This window comes from Salmo trutta, chromosome 39 (assembly GCF_901001165.1).
Source record: "Salmo trutta chromosome 39, fSalTru1.1, whole genome shotgun sequence".
NCBI classification, from domain to species: Eukaryota; Metazoa; Chordata; class Actinopteri; order Salmoniformes; family Salmonidae; genus Salmo; species Salmo trutta.
In genome coordinates, this window is record NC_042995.1 from 17281596 (window position 1) to 17306320 (window position 24725).

Genomic DNA, 24725 nt, shown 5'->3' on the forward strand with positions numbered 1-24725 from the left:
TATAAAAATCTGTCTATATTTGCTGGGCAGCTTTGTGTATGTGTAGGCCTAGTGAGGAAATCAACATGGCAACCGAGGAAGCATAACAATGTACATACAAAGAGCGCAGCGTCTGTGCGGGAGGGCTACTGATGATGAGGGAAGATGAGGAGGACCGGAGGAGAGCTTTGATAGCTTTCTAATTCGAGAATTGATTTTAATGAGAGAAAAAAATGTGTTGCCCATAATGAAGCTATTTTTCATTGTTATTGACCTCGCAATAAGCCAGATTTCAGTAAATTACATAACTTACATTACGTTGAAGCGGCAATGTAATACTTTCAACATGGGTGCTGAAAATAGGCTGATTTGAGAAAACCTCATTCATTTAAACAGTCTTCATTTAAAATGAGGGCTTTGTGTTGAAACCAATTTCTTCCTATTTAAGAAATAGGAGGTTGGCCAACCTGTTTGACAGACCAAATTATAGGCCAATTCCTTCAGTCATCATTCTCTCCTTAAATATCTCTGTGTCAGCGAAGGGCTTGGGGTGTTAAGTTAAAACTAGGGCATGAATTGAGGGGGTAGGTTATACTTTTGGTGCCATTGTTGTGATGAACTTGTGAGTTAGTTGAAGAGAACCTTTATAGCTGATTGGCTGACGGTGGGACAAGCCTTGCGTCTGCTCTTCGTATTGCTCACACTTGGCGATAATGGCCGATATGAGGCCCAATCAATATATTAAACATGTTTGAAAATAATCGGGATGCCGTAAGTGCCCGTACAACAGTATGTTGAAATGGGGACAGAGCTCCATAGTTATACTTTTTGGCGATGAAGGGTTTTATTCATTTTATTCCCAAATGTTTAAGATTTTCTACCTTGAAGGCAAAGACGAATGAAGCAACTCTGTAAAAAGCTCTTTCCTGCTTTCCCTCATTCTTTATTTTCTACTTCTCTACTTCTCTTCTCCTTCATTCTGTCTCTCATGTCTTCCCCTGCAGCCACTAGTTCCACTAAGCTGGAGGATCTGAGCTACCTGGATGATCAACGGAGTGCTCCCCAGCGAAGCTCCATCAAACAGCCCTGGAACAGCACAGGGGGAAGGGATGCCAAAGGTATGGTACTGTTTGTGTTTCTGTGTGTGTGTGCGGTGGGTTGATGGTGTTTGTGTGTGTGTGTATATACGTGCATGCAGGCGTTTATGCAGGCATGTGTGCGTGCGCAGGGCCGGCACTAGGTTTTTGGGGGCCCTAGGCAATATTTGGTTGGTCCCCCTCCCCACCTCACAGGCAAAACCTTTTAATGGCCCCCCTCTTGACTGAGGAGAGAAAACATTTTTTAAGTAAGTTTTCTGCAATTCTACATATTTTACCATGGGGTGGAGGGAAATGTGTGCAATTTTAAAATTAATATAATTCAATTCTACTTGTTTTGCAATGGGGCAGAGAGAAAAAAGTTCAGTTTTACAGCTAATTTCCCAAAATTGTACACATTTTGCCATGACTTATGCCGTGTTAATATGATACACTGCATGAAAAAAGTATGTGGACACCTGCTTGTCCAACATCTCATTCCAAAATCATGTGCATTAATATGGAGTTGGTCCTCCCTTTGCTGTTATAACAGCCTCCACTCTTCTGGGAAGGCCTTCCACTAGATGTTGGTACATTGCTCCAGGGACTTGCTTCCATTCCTGCCACGAGCATTAGTGGGGTTGGGCACTGATGTTGGGGGATTAGGCCTGGCTTGCAGTCAACGTTCCAATTCAAAGGTGTTCGATGAGGTTGAGATCAGGGCTCTGTACAGGCCAGGCAACTTCTTCCACACCAATCTCGACAAACCATTTCTGTATTGACCTATAGAAAATCAGGAAAGGGACTTCACCAAACTGCACAGAATCGTCTAGAATGTCATTGTATGCTGTAGCGTTGAGATTTTTGCGTTCAATGGAACTAAGGGGCCTAGCCCGAACCATGAAAAACAGCCCCAGACCATTATTCCTCCTCCACCAAACTTTACAGTTGGCACTATGCATTCGGGCAGGTAGTGTTCTCCTGACATCTGCTAAACCCAGATTCGTCCATCGGATTGCCAGATGGTGAAGCATGAAGCATCACTGCAGAGAACGCGTTTCCACTGCTCAAGTGTCCAATAGCAGCGAGCTTTACACCACTCCAGCCGACACTTGATCTTAGACTTGTGTGCGGCTGCTCGGCCATGGAAACCCATTTCATGAAGCTCCCGACAAACAGTTATTGTGCTGACGTTGCTTCCAGAGGTAGTTTGGAACTCGGTAGTGAGTGTTGCAACCGAGGACAGACGATTTTACGCAATACGTGCTTCAGCAGTCGATGGTCCCGTTCTGTGAGCTTGTGTGGCCTACCACTTCGTGGCTGAGTCGTTGTTGCTCCTAGACGTTTCCACTTCACAATAACAGCAATTTCAGTTGAAATTGCTCTAGCAAGGGCAGAAATTTGATGAACTGACTTGTCGTCAGTATGGCCATTCTACTGTCAATGTTTGTCTATGGAGATTGCATGGCAGTGTGCTCAATTTTATACACCTGTCAGCAACGGTTGTGGCTGAATTAACGCGAATCCACTAATTTGATGGGGTGTCCACATACTTTTGTATAGTACAAAATCAATGGGGGACCATGGAGGGCAGGGACCCTGGGCACGTGCCCTTCGTACCCAGTCGGTAATTCAGCCATGATTACTACAAGTTTAGAGAGCTGGGTAGACTTCCTTACCAATCTAAAAATGTTTTGCTGACATGGGCTAACAAGAGGAAAACTTCTGATGCACAACCACATTTCAAAATTGCATCTTGTATAGTACTATTCTAACGCTTGTTACGAAACCGATTAACTAGCCTGTTAGCACTCGCTAAGTCTAGGGGTCCTATGTCTAGTTGCATGGTCTGTAACCTGAATGAATGAATGTGTACCTTAGGTCCATGGCCAGCTCTGCCTTGACTCCTTTGGGTCGACGAGCCGAAGTGGATTATTATGTTCAGATGGTGACAGGAACAAATATATACAAAAAGGAAAACTACAAACAGGCATGCCTAAACTAAAGATTCAAACCCAAACGAAAGGCCTCATGGCCATCAAACCAGCCAGCAGCCTCACGGCTCTCCAAACTGGCACTCTGACTGACGATCATCTTAATTGGCAGTAATTTATGTGCTTATCAAGGCTAAACTCAGCATCTAGACCCGGTTACTGCCACCTGGGGGATGAAGTGTGGAGGTGGATCCTGGATTGTGTGTTTGTCTATGTCCTAACGTTAACCTTCACCCCATATCATAACACGCTCAACAGTAAGCTGAGACCCCGACTGAGATCCTGCCTTCGTGCATGCAATTATTGTGTTACAACACCATACACAACTATATTATTGTTGTATACCACAATACTCTTTAAAATGAACAGGAAGTCATGTTTGTAACACCTGTGTTCTCTCTTTTCTCTTCGTCCAGCGCGCTTCGCTGCCTTCAAATCAGGCGACATCATGCTGAAGCCGTTGTTGTTCGAGGTTCCCACCGTCGCCATGGATGCACCGTTCCAAGGCCGTGATTGGCTGTTCCATCGGCTAGAGGAGGTCCTAAAGAAGAGTGACACCTGCGAGGGCCGTGGGGCCGTTATCGTGGGCGATGTGGGCTTCGGCAAGACGGCCATTGTCTCGCGGCTGGTGGCTCTCAGCTGTCATGGAGGTCACATGCAACAGGTCCCCACCCAGAGCCCCTGCACCTCCCCCAAAAGTAAGAGACAAAACTTCCCTTCTCTGGAGGTACTTTGTTTGAAATGATAAACAGGATGAACCTCTTGAGATGCAACAGCTCTTTTATGAGGAAGCTGCCAGTTCCCTGTGCCCCAGAAGGGAAGGACGAATGGATGGTTACTCATTCAGCGAAGGGTGATTTAAACATTCACATTTTTCATTATAAGTTTAACAATTTTCTAACTAGGCAAGCCAACCTGTCTACCTTGAGATCAGTCATACGTTTACAGAGCCATCACTCTCAAGTAGCAGGGTCCATCAGATATTTTGGTCCTAGCGGATGAGCCACACAAAGTCACAGGAATAAAACCTTTGACTGATTGTGTGGTGATTGATGTTACACAAACGCATGCGTTGCTACGTCAGTAGCTAGGTACAGTACCACACTTTTCTCCCACCATCAATGGCCGTGAATGCACACCGCATATCATTTTCTCGGCCCCCATCCAGCAAATGGATACAGTGCACCATACCGCACGTCAGTAATGACATCAAGTAATGACATCATTTAGGTTAAGAGTAGGAATCTGCTTTGATGTGCCTGCTCAGGGAAATGCATTATAGACAGTGATCTAATTATAGTACATGATGATAAATGCCTGACAGAGACTGAAGTGATTTGCCATTGTGACTCAGGGCCTTATTTAATTAACATTGTTTACTGGAGATATGTTTTGGGTCCATTATAGAAACCAGCCCACAATGATGCGTTTAACATGCTCTCTCGTATTCACAGCACAAGAACAAAAAAAAATAAATTCTAGCCATGAGTGCTGGTTTTCCAAAAAATATTTCATTGAATGATTATTATTCTCCTCCAACTTCTCATGAAAAAGTAGTGACAGTCCACGTGTGTGCCTTTGTAACAGTATAGCTTCCGTCCCTCTCCTCGCCCCTACCTGGGCTTGAACCAGGGACCCTCTGCACACATCGACAACCGTCACCCTCGAAGCACCATCACCCATCGCTCCACAAAAGCTGCAACCCTTGCAGAGCAAGAGAAACAACTATCTCAGAGCGAGTGGCGTCACCGATTGGAACGCTATTAGCCTGCATCCCGCTAACTAGCTAGCCGTTTCACACCGGTTACACCTAGCTGTGTCCCTCTTGCAGTTGGGGAAAGGGGGACAGACGGAGCCTCCAAACAGCCGCCCCAGCCCAGCACCCCCACCACAGACCCCCAGCCCAGTGAAACAACCTGCCCCGGGACACCAGAGGCACACCGAGACGAGGCTGTGAAACGCCTGGCCAGCAAGGTACGATACGCTACACACACATGCACACACTTCATGCGCGCACCTTTGAACGCACACACACACCTGAATGGCACACACAGGCACACACACACACAGAAACACACCTCTGGTGGAGAAGAATCTTGGGACTATAAGGTCCATTTGGGTCAAAAAATGTGTTATTCACATAGAGTTGCTCTTCAGGTGGTCCTTTACATGTCAGATATGTCCGTTTTTTTTTGTTGTTATTTTACAATGACGAACAAATGATAATAATCTGAAAACACCTTTTAACTTGGTGCTATCAGGATCTATGTTCAATCCAATCACACAATGCTGGATTGTCAATCAACAAAAATAATTGCATGTAAGGTGATATACTTATTGAGTCATTTTCATAGAAATTTTAGTCATTTAATGGACGTGAAAGAGGAAGACGTCACAAAACAGTTCTGAGAGCTGTAACTTCAAAAATACTCATCTCAAAACTATGCATTTTTCTGATAGAATCTTATAGTCCCAAGTCCTTGATTCTTCATATCATAGGTTCTGGTCCTCTTTGTAAATTAGATTTAAAAAATGTAGAATAAGAATGGCCATAACGTAAGCTCTTTATGGTAAAAACTAATAAATACATGCAATAAATTTAAGGTCCTTAGGAGTGGCATTGGTATGTTTGTCTTGTTCTACAGTATTAAACTTACCGAATTTTATTGATAACTAGCAAGTAGTTTACTGACTTTGGGTGTCAGAGACCCGAAAAATATGTCCGTTTACTCATCCAGAGGATATAGTTTATTTGTCATTTTAATTAATATATTTGATGATGTGATTGGAAAGAAGGAAGGGTATTTTCTTTATTTCATCATTAAATGTCTGTACTTTTCTATTGAAATGTAAATAATTGTAACATTCTGTGCCAGATAGAACATAAGGTTCTATATACGATTGCACGCCCCCCAAAAAAATGATTTTTGAAGGTCTTAGTATTTTGATACTCTGCACTTTAGGAACTTTCAAGGTCAGGACCTTAATGGGTTATGAAAGAAGAATTCACTTCAAAACAGTTCTGAGATTGTCACGTCCTGACCATAGAGTGCTCTTATTTTCTATGGTAGAGTAGGTGTTTTTTTTAATCTAGTTACATTTTTCTACGTTGTGTTCTAGTTTCTTTTTTCTATGTTGGGTTTTTTGTATGATTCCCAATTAGAGGCAGCTGGTCATCATTGTCTCTAATTGGGGATCATATTTAAGTAGTTGTTTTTCCCACCTGTGTTTGTGGGAGATTATTTTGAGTTAGTGCATGTTGCACATCTTTCGGCACGGTTTGGTTGTAGTTTGTTTGTTTTGCAAAGTTTCACATTAAAAATAAAAGATGTGGAACGATACCCACGCTGCGCTTTGGTCTCCTTCCTACGACAATCGTGACAGAGATCTGGGATGTGAAAACATTCATGCTTAGTATCTCAGAACGATGCTTTGCACAGATAGTCTAGTTTCTTGAATCACTGCCAATAGACCACCTCCTAATTCCTCTATAATTGGTCTCAGAGATGAAGAGTCTTGCAGCTTCACCTAGTAATACTAAGAGGGAGGGTTTAGTTTGACAAATTGGGTTCCAAGGCAACTGGAGAAGGTTTATGACTGTGTTTGCCATCCATCTGTTTGCCCCTTTTGATGAGTTCCTGAATTAAAGATGACCCCTGGGTGTATGGATACTTCTCCATCCTCAACAAAATTAACAAGATGGTTCTGTTAACTATATGTTCATGTAATTACTGATGTGGTGAATAATGAATAAGGCCATCGAGTCCCAAAGACTCGTGTGTTTACTCTTGACATCCATGCCCTGTTTTTCCCCTGTTCCATTAAGTGGATCCGTCATGGCTGCTTGATTAGCCAATCTGTTAATTAGCAACTCATCGCAGACACTTTAGCCTCATGGAGAAAATCAAATGCTGATTTGTGAGATGGAGATATTCAATGTTGGTTGAGGACTCACTTCTCTGGAAAGTTCAAGACACTCATGGCAGTCAAAACATTGAAAAAGCATTATTGAAGTGCTCAATTAGGGAGCCTCTCTTTCTCTCACGCTCTTTCCAGGTTGTGTCCTACCACTTCTGCCAGGCTGACAACACCTACACCTGCCTGGTCCCAGAGTTTGTGCACAGTGTCGCCGCCCTGCTGTCCAGAGCGCCACAGCTCAGCGGCTACAGGGAGCTACTGCTAAAGGAACCTCATATACAGAGCATGCTCAGTCTGCGCTCCTGTGTCCAGGACCCCATCGCTGCCTTCCGCAGGGGAGTCCTGGAGCCCCTCGTCAACCTGCGCAAGGGTAGCTACTAACTTACTCCTGCAGTCTCCATGTTCTCACCCATGCTTCAAAACCCCCCCCCATCCCCTTCATCCACTTTTGTAAGTGTAACACCTGCAGCTGCTACTCACCAGCTACACCTCACCTCCAACCCTTCCTCCTACAGTTTGCTAAATTGTCATGCGCCCCCTGAAACAGTTGATTAGGACTCCCTGGTGGGCCGCTGGATCGTTTAGGGATAATAAGGTCACTGGTTAAATACGCTACAGACCGTGACACAAATCTAACTTCAAAAACAACATCACTTCAAACAACAACCTTTGTCACTGTAGGAGTATCCATATCAATCAATATCCCTCAGGCTGCATTTACACAGGCAGCCCAATTTTGATCTTTTGCTCAATTTTGGGCAAAATAGCTCATCTGATTGGTCAAAAGACGAATTAGTAAAAAAAAAAATGCAGCCGTAGATCAGTATTTTAGCAGTGATCAGCATTATATGGCTGCTTATACACAGGCTGCCCAATTCTGATATTTTTCCACTAATTAGTCTTTGGACCAATCAGATCAGCTCTTTTGCCAATAATTGGACAAAAGATCAGAATTGGGCTGCCTGTGTAAACAGCCTCAGTGCTTTAATCCAATGTATTATTCTTACTGTACAGGAAAAACAAGAGGGCAGGCCATATCAACGTAATAGACCACCTATGGTAGCCAGTGTGTCTCAGTCTATCTCATGATATAGTAGCCAGTCAGCCTGGTCAATAGGTTGTTAGTTCAGTAGCCTCCGCCGCAGGCTCGTTCTAGAGGAATCAACACGTCCTCCATCTTTATGATGTGGATTAGTAGACGCCTGTGGCAGAGTGTATAGAGTGATATAAGTTCCACACAGTCAGGAAGGGCTGTATCAGGCTGCATCGACGGCTCAGGTAGACTGGAACAGGATAGATATGCCTCTCCTGTCTTATTAAAAGTAATGGTTGCGATGATGAGGGCCCATACAGGAGACTGAGGAGGGGTGACTGGTGTTCTCACCCTCCATCTGAGGTGCAGTCCCTCTGTGACATTACTCATGAAGTATAACATGGGGTAAGGGAATGGAAGCAGGGCTCTGGTCAAAAGTCTAGTCCCTACTTAGGGACTAGGGTATCATTACTAGGGTATCATTTTGGACTGACCCCGGGTTAGATATTCCAGAGCCTGCACACGTCGATCTCTTCCCTCCTGCCTGATAAACTGCACTGTGTCTTTTCGTCTGGTATTCCATTGAGTACCACAACTTCCTGTCTTTGTATTCTGACAGTAAGGGTGGCATTGTGACAATGCAACATTGTGGAATTCAACCATATCACTTCAAACAGTTGCTGCGACATGTACAGTATTTCAAAATACATTTGGAACGCAGCAGTTATGTGCATTACATTTGCGTCCTAAACCTGCTTCAATTATTGCCAGTATCTTATGTACTTGTTCTCTCTCTCACTTTCTCTCTTTTCCTCTCACTCGCTCTTACTCCAACTCTCGCTCTCTCCTCTCCCCACTTCCCCCTTTCTCCCTCTCCACCACCGCTCTGTTTCCCTGTGTAGAAAGGAAGATCCCGGAAGAAGACTTCATCCTCCTGGTTGATGGTCTGAACGAGGCAGAGTTCCACAAGCCGGACTACGGAGACACCGTCGCCTCCTTCATCACCAAGATCATCTCCAAGTTCCCCTCCTGGCTCAAACTGTTGGTCACTGTCAGGACCTGCCTACTGGTGAGGAGAGGACAGTCACGAAGCACAGATAAACCATCCTAGCCAGTGTATGTGAGTGATGCATTGCCTCTACCCAGGGACCTAGGCTTTTGTGGCATAGTACAGTCTGTTAGACTCTTGTCTGTGCACCGTAGGAGCTATGGTTCGAGTCTCTGATACAGGTCTCACTTTCTCCTGCTACACTTTAGCTAAAAGAAGCTTAGTAAATCTGGGTTTGCCCATAGTTCGCTGGCCTTCACCTGTGTGTCTCATACCGTATGGCTTTGCTGGTCTGACCCAGAGGGACAGTATCTCAGTCTAGCTGGTCAGTTTACACCGCCAGGGCCCGTTGGTGGTGGTTTCCTCCAGCATGTTGGCTGGCCACTGATCCCTCCGGCTGCCTAACGCAGCTTTCCCATAATCCTCCTGGATTACCACTCCGGGCTGTAATGCTCCTGGGAGCCTGCCTGACGTTATGTAACAGGAGTGCTGAGGACACGACAGGCCACTACAGTGTGTGTGCGTGTGTGCGTGAGTGTGTTGGCAAGGGATGTTAGACGTTGATCCCCCTGCCTGCTCTCTATCCTCTCTCCTCTCCCAATTGGTCCTTTCACAGGAAGTTGCCAATATCCTGTTTTAGGCATGGTCCCATCGAGGTTGCTATGCAACCAGGGCACTGTGAAATCTTCGGATCACCGCACTTTAATGAAATCGTGCATGCAGAGCAAGGAAATGAAACAGCAATAATAATCTCATATTAACTTAGGTATTGCATTTGATTTATTCGTTCATGGCTGTAATTTTCTTCTCTTGCCTCAAACGTCACCATTTCTGATGGCATCTGTCATCTGAAGAGATGATGTGAATCGGTGAGAAAGCTGGCAGAATGTGAGTCAGTGGTTTCGTGGCACCCTATTCCCTATATATACCTGTAGGATCGTAATTTGATCACGCCTTTAGTGCTGAGAATTTTCATGCACCACAGGAAATGCAGATAAGACTTGTGATTTACATAAATTCACTGAAAACCCGCAGTTAAACACGGTTCTAATAATAGCATTGCACTTTTCATGTAGCCTAACTTTGGCCGGCACACGTTTGCCTAACCACCAATCAAGCAACATTATGGACTAAATGTTCAAATCCAGGATTATTTTGCTGCCTCAATACTGGTCAAATGAAGATCCTACAAAAGAAGTGCACGCATACAGTGTTACACGGCTACTGTATTTCATGTTTCTGAGTCAGAAGAAGCAGCAGCTTGAAGAGATGTGATGGGTGCCATCCTCTCCCTGACTAATCTGTTGTCCTGGCACATACAGTACCACCATAGTGAGCCAACACTGTTCTCATCATCACTTGTATTATTCAGTGTTTTTCCCTCTTTCATGATACCTGTCACAACTAGAAGAAAGGGTTCTCTCTGCTGCGATGCAGGAGCTGGAGGATAGAATTGTACTGTGTTGTATGGTAGTGATTTTGTACTGCAGACTCTTGGGTGGGAAGTTGCGGTGTGCTCCTGGGCTCACGGTGGCAAGGCGTGTGGGCTAAGTTCAACTCTGAGATATAGCCGAGCTACAGTACACTTTGACTGAGAATGCAGTGTATGATATATATACGCTTCCAGGAGGCCCATTTTGGTCAGACATAAATCCACAACATATACAATTCGACAATATAATCGCTGTCTCCTGTCTCCCCAGGAGATCACCACCCTCCTACCCTTCTCCAGACTCTCACTGGACGACTTCCCAGAGAGCAGCGAGATCGGCGGGGACCTTAGCGACTACATCCAACACCGGGTCATCGTCAGCCCCGAGATTGCCGCCAACGTCACCACGCCCAACGGCACCGTCCCCGACCCCCTCCTCCTCAGCAAGTTCAACACCCACCTGGCCTCTCGCAGCCAGGGCTCCTTCCTCTACCTAAAACTGACCCTGGACCTGTTCCAGAGGGAGCACCTGGTTCTCAAGGGAGGCAACTACATGGTAGTGCCCGTCTCTCTGGCTGAGGTGAATGAATGAATACATTTTATTTGACAAATCTTTGACAAATATTAAATACATGTAGGGCTGGTTTCCCAGACAGATTAAGCCTAGTCCTGGACTGAAAAGCATGGTCAATGGAGAATCTCCACTGAAATCGTTTTTTAGCCCAGCACTACACTTAATCTGTGCCTGGGACACCAGCCCATAGAGTTGCTCCAGCTAAGGAAGTACAACACACGGGATTCAATACACAATCAAGTCAACAAACGTATTTCTATTCTGGTCCTCTTTATCATCAGGTGTACCTGCTGCAGTGCCGTGCGGGGTTCGAAGGGGACCAAACCTTCGAGCGGGTGCTGCCCGTACTCAACGTGGTGCTGGCCTCGTTACACCCGCTGACGGACGAGCAGCTGTTCCGGGCGCTGAACGCTGGGGGTGTGAGAGGAGAGATGTCCTGGGAGGACTTCCAACAACGCCTGGAGACCCTGGCCTGCGTCCTGGTGAGGAGAGAACCTGTGAAAGACTATTGAGACACGGCCATACCGTACGTTGTTAGCTAGATCAGGAAGTAGGCCAGGAAGTAGTATACAATCATTGCATTGAGTTACGTTCACTCTGTGGGAGTTGCATTTGGCTCCCAGTGATAGTAACTATCTCAGCCACTTGTGGATTTATGACAACAACCTCTGTCTGATCTTGTGTCATGTCCCTCTAGGTGAGACGCAGGGACGGCACCCGCATGCTCTTCCACCCCTCCTTTAGAGAGTGGCTAGTGTGGAGGGCGGACGGAGAGAGCACCGACTTCCTCTGTGACCCCAGGAGTGGCCATGCTCTGTTGGCCTTCATGTTCTCCAGACAGGAGAGCAAGCTGAACCGGCAGCAGACCATGGAGCTGGGACATCATATCCTGAAGGCACACATCTTCAAGGTACCAGCTAGTGTGTCTGAATGGACTAATGGGACGTTAATCCAAAGACTATCTGAGTTCAAATATTACAGTGCAGTAGCCTCTCTCCTCTTCCTGTCATGCACTGGGGGGGTCGATGGTGGTAGTATTGAACCAGTGTCTCTCTCTCCCTGTCTCTGCCTCCCTCTCTCTCAGGGTCAGAGTAAGAGGACAGGCGTGTCCTCCAGTGTTCTGCAGGCTCTGTGGGTGAGCTGTAGCACCGACAGCCTCTCTGCAGCCCTGGCCTCCCTCAGAAATCTCTACACACCCAACGTCAAGGTGAGACACACACGCACGCACACACAGCACAGGCACGCGCACACACGCACACCCAACGTCAAGGTGAGAGACTCGCACGCACGTACACATACGCACACCTTTAAAAAAAATCTTACCTGCAGGTGAGTCGTCTGCTGATGCTGGGCGGGGCGAGTGTGAGTGGGCGTTCAGAGGTGCTTGGCCGTTCCCCTGTGCTGGGTGTGCACGCCCACCTGGGTCACCTTGAAATGGTGTCCCTGCTGCTGGAGCTGGGGGCTCCCGTTGACAGCCCCTCGGACAGCGGCATGACCCCCCTCTGTCTGGCCGCCGCAGCAGGACACACAGGACTGGTCAGCCTGCTCTGTAAGAAGGGAGCCAAGGTCAGTGGTCAGTTGTTGGTCCCATGCTGTTATCTCACCCTGTTGACAATTCAATCTGCTGTTGTTGTTTCCCAGCTTTACCGTTTCATAAGTTATAACTTAGTCATGTATCATAATTATCTGCTTCTGTTTGCTCTTTGGGGTTTAGGCTATGTTACTGTAAATACGGTTGTGACAACTGTTGATGTTAAAAGGGCTGTGTAAATACATTGGATTCATTGATTGATTGATCTGTGTTTCTCCCTCTAGGTGGGCCATGTTGATAAGAGTGGTCAGTGTGCCCTGGTCCATGCTGGGCTGAGGGGCCACCCAGACATCATCCACTACCTGCTGAACCAGGACTGGGGCCCCACAGAGGCCCCTGAGGGCCAACAGCAGCACGGTGTGAAGAGCAGTGTGAAGGGCCAGGCCTTACAACAGGCCCTGACGGCCGCCTGCAGCATGGGACAAACTCACGTAGGCTACTGCGTACACACACTGACGAACACACACACCGCGCGCTCTCTTCAGATTCAACCTTTGTGTATTGCTTATAATAGTTATGATGTATAATTATTGTGCAGAATATTGTCTCATTGTCAGGTTGCAAAGAGCTTACTGGAGCTGAAAGATGAAGATTTGGCTGTGCAGATAGACGCTCCCGACACGCTCTGGGGAGAGACGGGTACAGTGCACTTTACCTTTGTCTGTATATTCATGTTTATTTTCTTTCCTCATCCTCTGTTTTCGGTTGCTTGTTTTCGCTGCCTCTCGAAAGGTGGTTGGGCATTCGTTTTACCAAGCGGAGATCATTTGTTGTTATTCACTTCCTAGTGAGCTTCTCAGGTGGTCTCCACTTTCCCACTGTACATTTACTGTTTACTGTCGCGTAGGATGCAAGCGAAGGGATATTGGAGCCCGTGTGCTTGTTCGGGACTCAGAGATGTAGGTGAGCTCACTGGGGAAGAGAGGCTTGAACTGAGCTACTTTTAACCAACAGGACCTATTAAGATGGCAGGTTACACCGACGGACTCTTCTGATCCGGTCGGAAGCTGAAGATTTAAGTAATAGTTTGAACTGGGTCATGTATTCCAGGTAGCCTAGCGGTTAAGAGCGTTGGGTCAATAACCGAAAGGTCGCTGGTTTGAATCCCCGAGCCGACTAGGTGCAAAATCTGTCGATGTGCCCTTGAGCAAGGCACCTAACCTTAATTGCTCCTGTAAGTCGCTCTGGATAAGAGCGTCTGTGAAATTAGTAACATGTTAAAAAAGAAAGATCTGGTAATATTAGATTATAATAGTCTTACAGTGAAGCTGGTGTAGACAAGCAAACTTGTCTTGATTCTTATACCCGTTAAACTCTAATACAATCATAGGTGTTTCTGTGCTCTCAGTAAATACATAGGCTGGGGGATAGACAGCGCTCAACCACTGCCAATTGGAAGCATACATACAATTGCTGGCTGCTGGTACCAACATTTGTAAGCCAAACCTGAATGAAAACAACCTCGCTAATGCAAATATAGAATACTAAATAGGCTATTTAGAGGTAAATTGAAGGAAATCATGTATTTATGTTGATTACAGAGACCTGACTGAGCGATAAAATAAACAATAGTACCAATTTAATGGCCTTCATTTGTTTTATTGTTGGGATTTACCATTCAGTTTAGCATTGATTCATTTTCATAATTATTGGTTTTACATCGACAAATCCTCCCATGGTAGAGAATCTTGATACTCTACTATATACGGAATGATTTCACTTCAGCTCTTCTAATCTATTCGGTGAAAGAAGTCCTTGAATACTTCTGCCTGTGAAATTGTCCTCTCTCTATGCAAATGTGTTCCCGTGCCTGGTGGCTTCTCATTAGTGGAGAATAATTACGTTTTTCTCCCTGGAGGGCAGGCTACTGTCTGTCTGTCTGTCTGCCTGTCCGTGTCTACCTCCTCTGTGGGTGAAACGCCAAAGGTTTACTGTACGTGAATGAAATAACATGGAACGGATAAATAACTATCGTAGCTGTAGCAGCTGTCGTCCACACAAGGTCAGTGACATACGTGAGAGTTGTCAGAAGTAGTATTTATAGCTGTGGGAAGTAGTTGATAGAACTGGACATTATCAACAGATCATGTTTTTAATCTTGTTGGTGAACTAGGAGCCATTCAACTCATTGGCCCTTATTAAAAAAAAGACTATTTTCAATATGATAACCTCCCTTTTGGATCAAAACATTTGATTCCACAACCAAGGCCCCAGCGAGAATTGAACTCGCGACCCCTGGTTTACAAGACCAGTGCTCTAACCACTGAGCTATGGAGCCTTACCCATTCACACCTCACTGCAACAGGATATTTACATATCACACCCAGCTTACTCAAAAACAGACAGAGGACCACGCCCATAGGCATATTTCTAAATATATGTCTCTGGCCACACCTAATGTGACGTCACTGACTCTACCGCACAGCTGTTGGTTGGAGCAGTCTGGCCAAACCCGGCTGAGCTCGGCTGCCGGCACGAGGCCTCACGTCAGGGATTTAACCTGAAAGCCACATACTCTTTGTCTGGTAAAAGCAACTGACTCTGACTGACAGACTCCTCCACGTCTCTCCAAACTCTCCTCAGATATTTGACATTGACAACAGAAGCACAGCTGTTCAGGCATGAATCCGCAATTGCGTATTGATTTATGAGTCAGTGGTGCACGTCTGCCTTATCTTAGATTGAGAAGTGTTGAGTCACAAGACAAAATATTCCTAAATGTATCAATCATAGCCACAATGTATTTTTTTATTATGAAAGTATTTTGTTATCTCAACTTTTTGCTCTGGCGTGAAGGGAAATGAGATAAAGGAAATGAAATGAGTGAGGTGATTTGTAATTGCGTATGTGCTCATGTGGAACCATCGGTGGGACAGATGGGGAGGGCGTACCCTACATGCTCCCACAGATGTCATTCATGTCGTCATTCCCTCCCCACTGGCTTCCAGAGCCAGCTGGGTGATGTCACCTCTCCTGTGAGTATTTCATCATCCCAGCCAAGGTGAAACAGGAGGCTGTATCAAAGAAAAGAAAATGGCATTGGTCGCGTACACATATCGAACACATATTAAACACATAGTGAAATGCTAGTGTTTCTAGCGCCAACAGTGCAGTAATACCTACAATACAAAACAATATACACAAATCCAACAAATCCAAATAAAGGAATTAAGAGATATCAGGACGAGCAATGTTAGAGTCCAGATTATAAATATATATGTACATGATGGTGTGTATAGACTGTATGGCCAGTATATGAATAGAAAAGGTGTGTACAGCAGCAGTTCTACAGAATGAGCCATGACTAGAATACAGTATATACATATAAAAAGGGTAAAACAGTATTTAAACATTATTAAAGTGACCAGTGTTCAATAACTCCAAGGTGCAAGGTAGAGTAATGGGTGCTAGCCGGCTAGTAACAGTCTCTAAGGTTCAGGGTAGAGTAATGGGTGCTAGCCGGCTAGTAACAGTCTCTAAGGTGCAGGGTAGAGTAATGGGTGCTAGCCGGCTAGTAACAGTCTCTAAGGTGCAGGGTAGAGTAATGGGTGCTAGCCAGCTAGTAACAGTCTCTAAGGTTCAGGGTAGAGTAATGGGTGCTAGCCGGCTAGTAACAGTCTCTAAGGTTCAGGGTAGAGTAATGGGTGCTAGCCGGCTAGTAACAGTCTCTAAGGTTCAGGGTAGAGTAATGGGTGCTAGCCGGCTAGTAACAGTCTCTAAGGTGCAGGGTAGAGTAATGGGTGCTAGCCGGCTAGTAACAGTCTCTAAGGTTCAGGGTAGAGTAATGGGTGCTAGCCGGCTAGTAACAGTCTCTAAGGTGCAGGGTAGAGTAATGGGTGCTAGCCGGCTAGTAACAGTCTCTAAGGTTCAGGGTAGAGTAATGGGTGCTAGCCGGCTAGTAATAGTCTCTACGGTGCAGGGTAGAGTAATGGGTGCTAGCCGGCTAGTAACAGTCTCTAAGGTTCAGGGCAGGGTAGTGGTGACTGTTTAACAGTCTGATGGCCCGGAGATAGAAGCTGTTTATCAGTCTCTCAGTCCCAGCTTTGATGCACCTGTGCTTTCTCTGCCTTCTAGATGGTAGCGGGGTGAACAGGCCTTGGCTCAGGTGGCTGAGGTCCTTGATGATCTTCTTGGCCTTCCTGTGACCGCATTAGTACCTGTCTGATCTCAGCTTCCCTGGTCTGCACTGTCTGCTTGTGTCCCAAACAGCACCCTATTCCCTATATAGTGCACTACTTTTGGCCTAGAGCACTATGGGCTTTGGTCAAAAGTAGTGGACTAATTAGGGAATAGGGTGCCTTTTGGGAGGTATATACTGTCTGGATGCTCCATACCCAGGACTAGATGGCTGGTTGGGCAAGCTGTGGCCAATACCCATCAAATCTGTCTCTCTCTCTGCCAGGCCAGCTGTAAGACTTTTGACAGCCTCAGCTAAGAGAGAGCATAGGGAGATATGGGCCCACTGAAGTGTGGCCAGTCTAAAAATAGTATTTGAAAGTCCTACTCAGGGATGTGACATTTTCTGTTCACAGTGTACTGTAGCTCACATTGCATGTGTGGTGCCAATATTATACTCTCATTATTAACTGTCTCAAAACAATCAATAACACAAAAACAACGATTACTTTCATTCAGCGCACAGTGGTGAAGTAGGTAGTTGACCACTGTTCTGGGGGTCTCTCTCTCTCTCAGCTCTGAGTGCGGCTGCAGGCCGGGGCAGGACAGAGACGTGTGTTTTCCTGCTGGAGAGGGGTGCAGGGGCGGAGCAGCCCAACCGGAGAGGGGTGGTCCCACTCTTCAGCTGCATCAGGCATGGACACCCCCAGGTGAGAATCATTCTGATGAGTCTTTCTGTTACACTTCTAATTTTCCTGCTTTACAGCACTGATGGCTGTCCTTTCACTCATGCTCTCACTCTCTCTGTCTCTCTTCCCCCCCTCTCTCAGGTAGCAGAGCTGTTGCTGCAGCGCGGTGTGGACATTAACACCATTGATAAGCAGGGCCGCAGTCTGCTGATGGTGGCAGCCAGCGAGGGCCACCTCAGCACTGCTGACTTCCTGCTGACAAAGGGTGAGAGGTCCAGGGTCAGATCATGGTACATGTCAATTTTCAGTGCACTAAGGGGGATAGAGTGTTATTTTAGATAATTTTTTCATTTTGTAGCTCTGAGATATACAGTATAGACTGAGTGGTCAGTTTATTAGGTACACCACCCCGTTCACGAAAATGGTTCGCTCCTATAGACAGTGAGTCACCTGGCCGTGGCTTGCTATATAAAGCAGGCAGACAGGCATCCAGTTACTGTTCGTTTGAACGTTAAAATGGGCAAAACTAGTGACTAGCAGAATGGCACCTCGGAACGCAGAACTCGTCGGTCCTTGTCACGGATGGGCTATAGCAGCAGACGACCAAACTGGGTTCCACTCCTATCAGGTAAAAACAAGAAGAAGAGGCTCCAGGCTCCAGAGGCTCCAAGAAGAAGAGGCTCCACAATCACCAACACTGGCCAATTGAGGAGTGAAAAAACCTTGCCTGGTCCAACGAATCCCGGTTCCTGTTGCGTCATGCTGATGGAAGAGTCAGGATATGGTATAACCAGCATGAGCCCATGGTCCCATCCTGCCTGGTGTCAACGGTACAGGCTGGTGGTGTAATGGTGTGGGGAATGTGGTCCGACCCAGTACTAGATGGGTGTACCTAATAAACTGAGTATATGTCAGACTGAGTTGCAGTGGCGTGAGCGTGTTATTTCTGATCTGGTTCCAGGCGCGTCTTTAGCCTCCGTGGACAAGGAGGGCCAGACAGCTCTGAGCTGGGCGTGTCTGAAGGGTCAGAAGGGCGTGGTGGAGCGCCTGGTGGAGAAGGGGGCAGAGATAGACCACCCTGACAGGAACGGACGTACCCCTCTCCACCTGGCAGCGTTCAACGGTGATGCAGAGATGGTGGGGTTCCTTCTAATACTGCAAACTGGAGAAACAAATAGATCCACAGACATAATTCTGATTTTGCTGCAACTGGCCTAGATTGTAGATTTTTTAAAACAGTACTGAATTTTCACAATTCCCTCCAGCACCTTTGGCCTCGTTTGAATCCTTTTAAAAATGCTGTTTGTTTTGTGGTGTCCTCTACAACCACAGGTTCAGTACCTGGTGGAGAAGGGTGCGGTGGTGGAGCATGTGGACCACAGTGGGGTGAGGCCTCTGGAGAGGGCTGTGGGCTGTAGGAACGCTGCTGTAGTGGTCACCCTACTGAAGAAAGGGGCCAAGCTGGGTGAGTTAGAGTTGACCTGATCTGTCGGTGTTAAAGCCCTGCAGGGTCTTGAGGAAGTTGCGATCAACACCATGTATTTCACCCCTCTTTCTCTTCACTCCTTTCTACCTGCTAAAAGGCTACAGAACATCCCCTTATGATCGATCAGGTACTTTCTTTAGATAACTTTTAGAGCGTTGTGAGTGTGTGTGTGTGTGTGAGTGTTTAACCTGTGTTCTCTTACCTCTTGACCAGGTCATGCTACGTGGGCGATGGCCACATCCAAACCAGACGTCCTCCTCATCCTCCTACAGAAACTCATGGAGGAGGGCAACCTGCTGTATAAGGTGGGTTAACAACAAAAGGAAAACCTGATCTCTCACGCTGTGTGTGTGTGTGTGTGTGTGTGTGTGTGTGTCATGAAAGTGTGTCCAATTAGAAAATCTGCTAGCCCTCTTCTCCAAATCAATGTCTGTATTTTCTCTCCCTCTCCATCTCTCCTCTCTCCAGAAGGGGAGGATGAAGGAGGCAGCCCAGAGGTATCAGTATGCCCTGAGGAAGTTCCCCCGAGACGGCTTCGGAGACGACCTGAAGGGCCTGAAAGAGCTCCGTGTCTCCTTGTACCTCAACATGTCACGCTGCCGCAGGAAAACTAATGTGAGACACACACACACATTACTCTATCAGTTGCTAATATAACTGAACATTTAATAAAACTGAAGGTATTACGTCGTCTGATATAGCTACACACTACTCCATTAGCTATTTTATAGGATTTAATATTGAATGAAATGTCATTTCATGTTAATAGTATAGCAGTAGGTATAATGGATAGATCTTCATCTCAGCAGCCTGGAGGGTGTGATCTAAAACAACCTTGTTTTACCAGACAATATAATAAGACTGTTATACTAGAGTGGTGGTGGTAAAATGGCATCCTCCGGCAAATGAATAATGGAAAGATGCTATAATGTGATACGGTCATCCTCTCCCATATACTGGAGGAATCGCTCACTCACTCACACACACACGCAGGGTGGACGCGCGTGCACAAACACGTGCGCACACAAACCCACATGGAAAGAAGGGATCCTCCCTCCATTGTTGCTGGTGGATATTGGGTCAGCGGGAAGAGAGAGCTGGCTGGGCACACATCATCCATATTTCATCATGCTGCAGGTGAACAGAACAGGAGGGGAGTGGGAGTATAGAGGCCATAAAAACTGTTATTAAACATTGAACAGTTATTCAGAGCTGTGGAATTCAAGGCTGTGGTGTAATGCCCACCTCCATCTCAAGGACGGAATCACACTGTGGTTTGCTTCATTAAATATTCACCTGAGAGGAATGAGGGGAGCAGGGAAACTCGTTTAAAAACAAGCCAACCGCAAGCTCTCTAGGCATACAAAGAGATGGATGGATACACTGTGTACGCAGGCATGCATACACACACACACACACACACACACACACACACACACACACACACACACACACACACACACACACACTAGGGCCACTAGAGGTGCTTATGAAATTACCATTAAAGGCCCAGCTCAGTCAAAAACATGATTTCTCTGTATTTTATATACACTACTGTTCTAAAGTTTGGGGTCACTTAGTAATTTCCTTGTTTTTGAAAGAAAAGCACATTTTTTGTCCATTAAAATAACATCAAATTGATCAGAAATACAGTGTAGACATTGTTAATGTTGAAAATTACTATTGTAGCTGGAAACGGCTGATTTTTTAATGGAATATCTACATAGGCGTAGAGAGGCCCATTATCAGAAACCATCACTCCTATGTTCTAATGGCACGTTGTGTTAGCTAATCCAAGTTTATAATTTTAAAAGGCTAATCGATCATTAGAAAACACTTTTGCAATGATGTTAGCACAGCTGAAAACTGTTTGTCTGATTAAAGAATCAATAAAACTGGCCTTCTTTAGACTTGTTGAGTATCTGGAGCATCAGCATTTGTGGGTTCGATTATAGGCTCAAAATGGCCAGAAACAAAGACCTTTCTTCTGAAACTCGTCCGTCTATTCTTGTTCTGAGAAATGAAGGCTATTCCATGCGAGAAATTGGCAAAGAAACTGAAGATCTCGTACAACGCTGTGTACAACCCTATTGAGCTGTTGTGGGAGCAGCTTGACCGTATGGTACGGAAGAAGTGCCCATCAAGCCAATCCAACTTGTGGGAGGTGCTTCAGGAAGCATGGGGTGAAATCTCTTCAGATTACCTCAACAAATGGACAACTAGAATGCCTAAGGACTGCAAGGCTGTAATTGCTGCAAATGGAGGATTCTTTGACGAATGCAAAAGTTTGAAGGACACAATTATTATTTCAAATAAAAAAATATTATTTATAACCTTGTCAACGTCTTGACTATATTTCCTATTAATTTTGCAACTCATTTCATGTATGTTTTCATGGACAACAAGGACATTTCTAAGTGACCCCAAACTTTTGAACAGTAGTGTGTATTTCCACACTGAGGTTGCAATAATACTGTGAAATTGTGAAAATGATGATAATGCCCTTTTATTGTAAGATCTGTTTGAAAAGATATCACCAGGTGTTAAATTAGTTAATGAACCAATAAGAGTTCCAAAGCTCTCTGTCAATAACAGCTAGTTTTCAGTTTTCCCCTCCACACTCAGACCACTCCCAGATAGTCCTAGCAAAATTATTGCTTGAGAAATGTTTCTTTGCTAAGAAGCTGTTTTAGTTTATTTTTGAAAATGTTTATGAAAACAATGAGAGTAAGGTACTTAGTTGTTACCCAGAAATGATTTCATATTGAGATAAAAACAGCTGCATTTGTACCTTTAAGAGTCAGTAGTTTTCATTTCCGACATCTGATTGAAGGAGTTATTTTTTTTTTTGCGGTTTGGAGAGAAGCTACGAGCACCCGTCTGGAGAATCCATTAAGACACTGGGAGAGAAAGCTGCTCTACTCTGAGCTGCACACAGATGAATAATTCTCCAGTTAAACAACGCTGAATTCCTCATTCCAGTCACTTACAGTAATTGCAAAGTGTGGAGCTGTGTGGACTACCGCTGGATTCACACTGCACTCATTAACGCTCACAAACACATTACCCTGGCTAATGACCTCAAGGCGTTGGTTTTCTCCTTGAGAAATTCAGGGTGGACTGAATTTAACAGTAAACATTCATAATTAACTGTTGAGTTTCTGTCCTCTTTTCCCCGACAGGATTTTGGTATAGCGGAGGAGTTTGCCACCAAAGCCCTGGAACTGAAACCCAAGTCTTATGAGGCGTTCTACACCAGAGCACGAGCCAAGAGGAGCAGCAGGTTAGTACAGATCGCTTCTCAGTTAATACTGATAACAAGGGGGGGGACTAGAATGGACGAGTACAGTTTTGTCTAAGGACAAGACACACTCACCTCTCACTATGTTGGCCTCATGCGTCCATCCAGGCAGTATGCAGCGGCGCTAGCTGACCTCCACGAGGCGTCTCGGCTCTGCCCCACCAACCGGGAGATCCGCCGTCTGCTGACGCGTGTGGAGGACGAGTGTCAACAACAACAACAGCAGCAGTCCCCCAACACACCACAGGGCCAACAAGCAGCACACAGCCAGACTCCTGACGACCTCACAGAGAGGAGTTGTGATACACAGAGCCAGGATGAACTAGATGATGATTATGAAGAGATAGAGGAAGAGCCCTCACAGAACCCCTATGGACCCAACAGGCCCAAGAACCCCTATGGACCCAACAGGGCTCTCCCACCAGTACCAGGCGCAGTGGGCTTAGCTCCCCTGGACCCCAGGCCTGGTTCCCCTCTGGACGGGTCCACACAGACCAACCTGTCTCTGGACAAGCAGGGTCCTAGACAGAACCAAAGCATGAAGACCAAGCAGCAGCACTGTAACTCCCTGCAGGTAGGGGGCAGACCAGGGGGCAGGCCTATGTCTCTGTGTGGCCCCTCTAGCCCCCTGCCAGGCAGACACATCTCCACCTCCCTGAGACCCAGCCCTGGCCTGGGCATCGACATCAGCCCTCTGCCCTCCTCTTCCACAGACAACCACCCGGGGCTCACCCCTGCCAACCACCACCACCTCTCCTCCTCATCTGTCCAGCCCTTCCAGGGCCACTCCTCCAGCCTGGCTAGGGGAACAGACAGGCTCTCAGCCCACCCCGGCACCACGCTGGACGGGCAGGCTGGGTTCCTCACCCCTGGGGTTGGTAAGGAGGTAAAGAGGGAGGGTTCTGGGGGGTCGGCTGGCCCCGGTCTGTGTTCCGGTGGTCAGACGGGCAGTATGAAGGCCTCCAGCTCTAGCAGTAGCCTAGCCTCCAGCGGGACCCTGTCAGACAGCAGCAGGGCCCAGGCTCCTCAGGGGCCCGACGTGCCTCGCCCCAAACCGGCTAAACCAGAGCTCAAGCCTCGGCCCTTCATGGGGGTGAAAGACAAGGCAGTGCGTGTCCAGGGGCAGCCCCCACCTGGACTGGGCTGGCAAGGTCAGCCTCACTCCCAGCCACTCTCCCCTGAAGGTCTAGAGAACCAGAGACACAGCATGGCCCCTACGGACAACATCCAGGGGTTGAATAATGAGTTCAAGCGGAGGTCCTCTTACGCTGAGCCACTGCAGAGCCAGGCTCCCCTCCAGGTGCTCAACGGGGCCCAGGCTCAGGCCCAGCACCTGGCCCAACAGGCTCAGGCCAAGGCCCTGGCCAGGGAGTTTGGAGACAGGTTCCACCACAGGGAGCCAAGACCAGGTCCAGCTTCAGGCCTACATCACTCCTCTCAGTTCCCAGACGGGAACCACCGGCAGGCAGGGCTCACCAGAGATAACCCAGCCATCCTACCCATCAAACCTAAACGCTCCTTTATAGAATCCAACGTCTGAACTGACCATGTTCATTCAAGCACAAACACAGGTGCAGACACTATAATAACCTTCTCTGTATTCCAGAGAAACGGTGGCAAGAGAAGGGTTTCAAAGTTTCTTTCTTAATCTGACTCTTGTAAAGTGACAGTGTATGTGATGCACTGCGTTTAGACTTAAGCAGCATTTGAGGCTTTTGTGCTTTTGCGTAAGCATGCCTAGAGCAACTCCAGTAAGCCAACAACACAGTGCACATAATCAGACCTGGGAAACACCATATAGTACCAGCCCACTAGCTGAACAGTAGCACAGCATCCTACTATGTGCCATTATAACAACGTAACTATGATGTAGTTTGTAAAGAACAACGCTAAAAGGGTTTCGATGCTAATGGACAAGAAGCCATTTGATTAAACGATTGGCTAATGATCGGCACGCATATCGAATAGGGATGTTTATACATTAGATTTGTACGTGTTCTATTTATAGATTATATAAGTGGTGATAGCCTTTGTCAGTGTAACAGAGCCCTCGATGCAAAGTGTTTCACAATGCATGGAGGGTTCTATACCTTTGTACATTTTATAAATAATCCTATTTAATTAAGTGTACATATAATCCTATGGACATTGTTGTAACTGCTTGTTGTTGCGGTCTATGTTCATTTATTTACTGTGCCGAGGGCTTGGTCAGTTGTAAGAACAATATATTTTATATAGTTATTTTTGCACAGCTAGAGAAATATTTGAAAAGTTGATGGATTTATTTTGTTTGTGTGCACAACATTAACAGTTTACAGTAAGGTACAGAATAGCTTGTAAGGGTATTATTGGTGAGATGATACAGATATATTATACATGTACATTGTTGCCATCTTTGATTTGTGAGCTATGCGACACATTATACAGACTATGCTCAAGCACTACTACCATAATCACGGGGAAATAAAATCTCTTTGGAAAACTACAA

The 24725-nt window shown here is 46.2% G+C and overlaps 1 protein-coding gene and 1 non-coding gene across 6 annotated transcripts in view; one reads left to right on the top strand and one right to left on the bottom strand.

Moving 5' to 3' along the window:
- LOC115179119 (protein TANC1-like) overlaps nt 1-24725 on the top strand; it is a 55992-nt gene extending 31267 nt beyond the window's left edge. For 4 of the 5 annotated variants that reach the window (XM_029740394.1, XM_029740393.1, XM_029740396.1 and 1 more), the window contains 21 exons: nt 984-1097; nt 3466-3747; nt 4881-5023; nt 7106-7337; nt 8903-9069; nt 10752-11060; nt 11336-11536; nt 11752-11964; nt 12139-12261; nt 12384-12620; nt 12870-13076; nt 13203-13284; nt 17338-17471; nt 17592-17715; nt 18412-18587; nt 18783-18915; nt 19034-19063; nt 19150-19241; nt 19405-19551; nt 22119-22219; nt 22346-24725. In XM_029740394.1, the coding sequence (XP_029596254.1) occupies nt 984-1097; nt 3466-3747; nt 4881-5023; nt 7106-7337; nt 8903-9069; nt 10752-11060; nt 11336-11536; nt 11752-11964; nt 12139-12261; nt 12384-12620; nt 12870-13076; nt 13203-13284; nt 17338-17471; nt 17592-17715; nt 18412-18587; nt 18783-18915; nt 19034-19063; nt 19150-19241; nt 19405-19551; nt 22119-22219; nt 22346-23777 (4679 nt within the window). In that variant the 3' untranslated portion in view covers nt 23778-24725. The remainder of the gene's footprint in view (nt 1-983; nt 1098-3465; nt 3748-4880; nt 5024-7105; nt 7338-8902; nt 9070-10751; nt 11061-11335; nt 11537-11751; nt 11965-12138; nt 12262-12383; nt 12621-12869; nt 13077-13202; nt 13285-17337; nt 17472-17591; nt 17716-18411; nt 18588-18782; nt 18916-19033; nt 19064-19149; nt 19242-19404; nt 19552-22118; nt 22220-22345) is intronic. The other variant, XM_029740395.1, reaches the window with a different exon arrangement.
- On the bottom strand, nt 14851-14923 carry trnat-ugu (transfer RNA threonine (anticodon UGU)). Its single transcript has one exon. It is a non-coding gene; the product is annotated as a tRNA-Thr (tRNA).